This window comes from Nyctereutes procyonoides, unplaced genomic scaffold (genome assembly GCF_905146905.1).
Source record: "Nyctereutes procyonoides isolate TBG_1078 unplaced genomic scaffold, NYPRO_anot_genome, whole genome shotgun sequence".
NCBI lineage: Eukaryota > Metazoa > Chordata > Mammalia > Carnivora > Canidae > Nyctereutes > Nyctereutes procyonoides.
The window spans coordinates 47169824-47176041 of NW_026575133.1; the positions used below are offsets into that span (position 1 = coordinate 47169824).

The 6218-nt window shown below is 45.9% G+C and overlaps 1 protein-coding gene across 4 annotated transcripts in view; it reads left to right on the forward strand.

Moving 5' to 3' along the window:
* DOCK10 (dedicator of cytokinesis 10) overlaps positions 1–6218 on the forward strand; it is a 200373-nt gene that overhangs the window by 189291 nt on the left and 4864 nt on the right. For all 4 annotated transcript variants that reach the window (XM_055300086.1, XM_055300087.1, XM_055300088.1 and 1 more), the window contains exons 52-55: positions 1918–2128; positions 3328–3518; positions 5802–5902; positions 6053–6191. In XM_055300086.1, coding sequence (XP_055156061.1) covers positions 1918–2128; positions 3328–3518; positions 5802–5902; positions 6053–6191 — 642 coding nt within the window. The remainder of the gene's footprint in view (positions 1–1917; positions 2129–3327; positions 3519–5801; positions 5903–6052; positions 6192–6218) is intronic.

Consider the following 6218-nt stretch of genomic DNA (forward strand, 5'->3'; position numbering starts at 1 on the left):
CCCTAGGTTATTTGCATTTGAACAGCAATCTAAGGGTTAAAGTGATTGAGCCCAATGGTGGAGTTGGAGGAAACAGCAAAACATATTTATTAAGTCATGGAGGTCTTTTAGAGTCATGCCAATTTTGAAATCTGCCCTCTGTGACAGTGGCAGACTTGCTGATTACATTGTATTAACCTGTGAAAATCCATTTAACCGCCTCCTGGCTCCATGAAGCAAATGCTTACATCCTCAGATTAGATTACTCAGATTCTTCTCATATGCTCTCATTCATTTAGCCAACTTTTATTAAGCACCTACTACATGCCAGGCCCAGAGTTAGAAGCTGGGACACATGGAGTCCCACAGTTCACATGGGGTTAAGAAGAGAAGGATACATATAGACAGTTCATTAAATAGAGTCCAATGAAGTACCATGGGAGACTTGGCCCAAGCCACACTGAGAAAGCTCAGGGCTCCCTGAACAGCTCACTCTTGGCTGGGCAATGCTTCATGGAGGAAGAATGTCTGATCTGGGAATTGCAGAGTGAGAAGGTGTTTGCTGGAAGCAGAGGGCGTTCTGAGAAGCCCAGCGCAGGCGATGCCAGGGAGGAATGAAGGCAGGGAGCTGTGTTTAGAGTGACAGGTCTTAGAAATACAGGTTGGATAGAAGAGAATGGCAGAGCAAGGGAACCGGAAAAGCTGGTTTGTGCCCAAGTGTACAGGCCGCTACTGGGCCACAAAAGAAAAGGTCTTTATTCCTCTGTCCTCTTATACATAACTGGTATTTGGAGGGGTCTGGGCCTGAGACGGCTGGGTCTGGGCAGAAGTTCTTACATGTGCTCCTCGTTCTCCCCCTTAGCTGGGAAGGTACAATTCCCTTCCCCATGAAGGTGGAGAGAACTGGAACCACCCTCATGGTGGCTCTCCTAAATAGGATGCATAGACAGAGCTCCTACTGGGATGAGAAAAATGTTGAATGTGGTGTGAGACAACTGGAGTCTTCATTCTACCGCAGCACCGCCTACCAGCTGGTGATCCCTCTTAGAGAAACAGGGGGGTCACTCTGAATCTCCTTTTTTTTTTTTTTAATCTGCAAAGTGGTTACAATTATACTCATGTTACAGTGTAATTTTTAGGAGCATTACAAAGAAGTTCTTGAGCTTCCTCGAATCTCTGGAATTGGATAGGCAGTGCGTGGGTAAACAGATGGAGAAAGCTGGAGGAAGTTTGAAAATTCTTCCAGAGATCATTAAAAAAGAGGCCAAGAATCATCTCCTTCAACCTTGAAAAACAGCAAGAGCCATTCCCTGGCTGTTCTTGGGACCTCCGGCCTGCCTCCGCTGCTGTTTGAGAAGCTTAGTCACCACAGCAGAGTTAGGAAAGAAACTATATAGGATGATTTACTGCAGATAAGAGAAGGAACTAGAGTAACTGAAAATGAAAACATTTGCAATCATGAGATCAGTGAATCAGTGAATCCACTCAACAGGCCAAGAACCTCCTTCCACATTATAAGCCCAGAGCCCATGGGCCTAGTCTAGTTACATGGTAAATTGTAGGTGGACAAAGAGATATACTTCTACTCTTAAGAAGCTTGTATTTTAGACAAGCGGGGACATTCATTGCAGAAGAGAAAGAAAATCAAAGATGAAACGATGTGCCATAGCCAGGTACTTAAGTTTGGGAAAACCTCAGCTACTTGGAGGGCTGGCTCCATCCGGTCCTCCATCTAGCTGCTTGACCACGGGCCATCCACTTACTTGTCCTGTGGTTTCAGTTCACCCAGCTCTGAAATGATAGGATGGCCTATTTATCCCCAAGGGGTCAGGGTTGGGCCCCTCGGGATGCCAGTTGGTGGAATGTAGAGCTTCCCGTTTGCTCTCAGGAGCACCTGTAGCTCACCACGCCTTCCTGGACCATAATGTGTTAATGCAGGTAAACCCCAAGGATCTGGACCCCAAATATGCCTACATCCAGGTGACCTATGTCACACCGTTCTTTGAGGAAAAGGAAATAGAGGACCGGAAGACAGATTTTGAAATGCACCACAACATTAACCGCTTCGTGTTTGAGACGCCCTTTACGCTGTCGGGCAAGAAGCACGGCGGGGTGGAGGAGCAGTGCAAGCGGCGCACCGTCCTGACCAGTAAGTGCTGGGCCTGCCACTGACTGCCATGCAGACCCCTCTATTTGGGGGGCTCCGTGGATCTCGAGGCATTTCAGGCCTGCAGACAAGTACCTGGTACCTGCTAAACTAGAAATGTTTGGGGGGGTGCAATTTCCCCTCCCTTGGGAAGTCAACCAGAAGAGGCATTGTCCAGAGTTACTTTATGCACCTGTTCCCCCTAAGCATTAAGGCCATAAAGGTCATGGTGGTGTCAGTGTCCTGGAAAGGCACTCCCAACCTCCCCCTGCTCTCTCCCTGAGCATGTCCCCAGGTACCAGGGTTAGCAGTTCGCAGAATTGTGTGCTAGGGGGCCAGATTCTACACCATTCTGGAATTCAGACTCCTCATCTGTAAACTGAATGCAGCGAATGACCCCCACACACACATCCCTTCTCGTACCATCTAGATCTATTCTATGAGCTAGTCATCTTTTCAGTTATTCAACACACATTCGATGAGTGCCTGCTAGGTGCTGAGCACTCATCTGGGAATTTAAATAAAAGGACTACAATTGTGGCTCTCAAGGTGTTCATGCTCTGGTAGGAAAAAGCCAAGTAAAGCCAGAAATCCAGGTGGGCATAGCAGGAGAAAGAAAGTGGGAATGCACAGGACAGGGGCCCCTAAGGCAGATCAAGGAGAAAGAGGAGCAAGGGTATTCTGGATGAGTCTTGAGAGATGAGTAGTCCTGGTTTTCTCGAAAGATGCATGAATCGCAGAGACCCAGATTATAGGAAACATTCATCTTTGGTAAACTTTTCCAGAACTTTTATCATTAAAAAAAAAAAACAATTAGAACAAAACTATTATAATATATGCTATTTTGAGTATATATTGAAGCATTCTTTAGTGTGGTTTAGTGTAGTTTTTATTTGAATTTTAAGTTGTGGGGCAACTATCATCTTTTCAGTGTTCAGAGACTCGAAAGACCTTAATCCAGCCCACAAAATGAGGACTTGTTGGCTAGCCACGCGTGCAAGAGCAAGCCAGGCAACAGTAGCTGGGCCAAAAGCTAAGAGATATGAGACACCAGAGGAAAAATAACCCACATTTACAGAAATCGTGCAGGTGGAAGATGCTGTGTGCAAAAAAAATGATACACGATCATCTGGACCTTCGGAGGTACCCTGGACTCTTCACTAACCCTTAATTTTTATCTCTCTCACATTGCTTCTGTGCAGCAAGTCACCTGTTCCCCTACGTGAAGAAGAGAATACAAGTCATAAGCCAATCGAGCACAGAACTGAATCCTATTGAAGTGGCGATTGATGAGATGTCCAAGAAAGTGTCTGAGCTTAATCAGCTTTGCACAATGGAGGAAGTGGACATGATCAGACTGCAGCTCAAAGTCCAAGGAAGTGTCAGCGTGAAGGTAGGCATTGTCCTGAGCAGCGACGCACAGGGCCAGTGGAACCTGATATACAACACCCTAGAAATTTTTTACAAAAGGTAGAAGAGACAATTTTCCGTTTGTGATACCATCCAGAAACTTCATCTGAGACTTTAAAAATTTTGTTTCATTGTAAAAACATCGACGATGCCAAACACGAGGAAATAAACCTTTTTTAATTTTAGCCAAAATGAAATTTCTTCTTCCTCAATCCTCCTCTCCCGTCTTCTCTGGATAAGCTATGTTCTGTATTCTAAAATCTAACAAATGAAGTGACTAATGGTTAATAAACGTGGCTCTCTCATAAATATCTGCCAGTGAGAGCCTTATGAAAGTGTTCAAAACAATTTTTAATGTTTATTAATTCATAAGATGTGTGCTGGTATTTATTTGACTGTCAGAGGCCTGAGAGGAAGCAGATGGCCTGTTCACAGTGGGTAATTAAAGAAAATATAACAAACGGACCATTTCTTTTTTTTTTTAAGATTTTATTTATTTATTCATAATAGTCAGAGAGAGACAGAGAGGCAGAGACACAGGCAGAGGGAGAAGCAGGCTCCATGCAGGGAGCCCGACGTGGGATTCGACCCCGGGTCTCCAGGATCGCACCCCGGGCCAAAGGCAGGCGCCAAACCGCTGCGCCACCCAGGGATCCCCAAACAGACCATTTCTAAAAGTATAAGCAGTATTTAGGAAAACCAACAAGATGGTCTCAGGAGCTTACAATACTGAGGGGGCTGTTAGCCCCTAGATCTGAAGAGTGAGGGGAGAGAAGAGTGAATGGAAGCAGAGAGAAAGCTGGGACAGCCAGCAGGTGAGACAGACAGCCATGCAGCTGCTAGACAGAGGATTCTCAAGGAGGAAACCCCAGGGCCAGAACAACCCCCTGACCAGCTAGGATTGGGGAAAGCCGGGTGAGGCACTCACCTTGGGTACAAAATTTAAGTGGGCATCAAAAAACTCAGCACCCAGGGCACCCGGGTGGCTCAGCAGTTGAGCATCTGCCTTCGGCTCAGGGCGTGATCTTGGGGTCCTGGGATCAAGTCCCACACCAGGCTCCCTGTGAGGAGCCTGCTTCTCCTTCTTCCTATGTCTGTGCCTCTCTCTCTGTGTCTCTCATGAATAAATAAATAAAAATCTTAAAAAAAAAAAAAAAGCTTAGCACGCAAGATAAAATAATATTAATGCAGTATTTTTTTAAAATACAAAATAATGCCAAAAGTTTATAATGAACCAAGTGTTAGCATTTTAAGTAAAGGCAGGCCAGTAACCATGCCAGGTGGGACTACACTGGAGCCCAAGGCAAAAAGAAAAATCAGTCGTGCTGATCCTGATATTGACCCGTTCTCCTCCTCCCCGACTACCTCTCATCTGTGTCCCCCATGGCCGACTCAAAATAGTAATAATAATAAATATTTTAAAGCCAGAAGGCCAAAGAAACATTGCTATTCTCCAAATGGGCCAGCTTCCCTCAGCACATAGCTGTGTCGAGGAACGTGGACATTGGATCTGGAGAAGCAAAGGAGAGTATCCGTAATGTTTGCTCATTCTACATGCTGGCAGTCCCTGGCAGGGCATCTGAAGACAGCTCAAATACAGTACTTGCTTCCTTCTTCTGTGACCCTATGCCTTCCAAGCCCCACAGTCACAGTAGATGAGAAATTCTAAAGACCGTGGACTCCTCCACGAGTGTGAGCCTACTCCCGTGTGTCGGAGCGTGAATAGGACCTGGCATTGTGCATTCATTCAGCAAATCTGATAAATGCTTCCTCCGACCACAGTCTAGGCCGGACTGTCAAGGAATACAGTCAAACAGCCTTTCCCAGGGTGGTGCGTGTATCACCACTGCCACCCCTGAGTGTTTGTTATTAACAGTTAAGTGTCTACTTTAATCTGAATAGAAAAAAAAATAAGCAGCACATCAAACATTTGATTCCATGGATGTTAAAATTAAATTTATTTCAGTAAATTAAAATGAGCCTAGTTTTCAAAGATATTAAGAATGTAACGTTGCAAGCCGAGTGCAGATGAAAATGTGAAACAATGGGCAAGTGACAGTTTGAAAAGGGGTGGCCGTGAAGTGCAGCACTCAGATGCCTCCTTCAGGAGCTTACTGACCACTGAGTTGAGGGACAGCAGATAAAGACAGGCTCTGTGAGAGGATTTGGGTACTGAGTGATTGATGCTACTCCTTCCAGCTCTGGAGAAGGCGCCATCCAAGGAGGAGATGGGATCGCCCTCAACCAATTCTCTTCTCCCCATTAGGTTAATGCTGGGCCAATGGCCTATGCACGAGCTTTTCTTGAAGAGACCAATGCAAAGAGATACCCTGACAACCAAGTAAAACTTTTGAAGGAAATCTTCAGGTAAGTTTTTCTTTGTTGGAATGTTCTAGAGCTCCCTCGGGCAGGAGCCACCTGACCAAACCTCTTGCAGGTGGCAGTCTCTCAGCAGTCTGACCTTGAGCAGCCAGTTTCTAGGGCTAGCTGGTAATTTGCTTCTTGCGGTCTCTGAAGGCAATTTGCAGATGCGTGTGGGCAGGCCCTCGACGTGAATGAGCGGCTCATCAAGGAGGATCAGCTGGAGTACCAGGAAGAGCTGCGGTCGCATTATAAGGACATGCTCAGCGAACTCTCCACAATCATGAATGAGCAGGTAAGACTTGGTTTGAGGCGGCCCAAG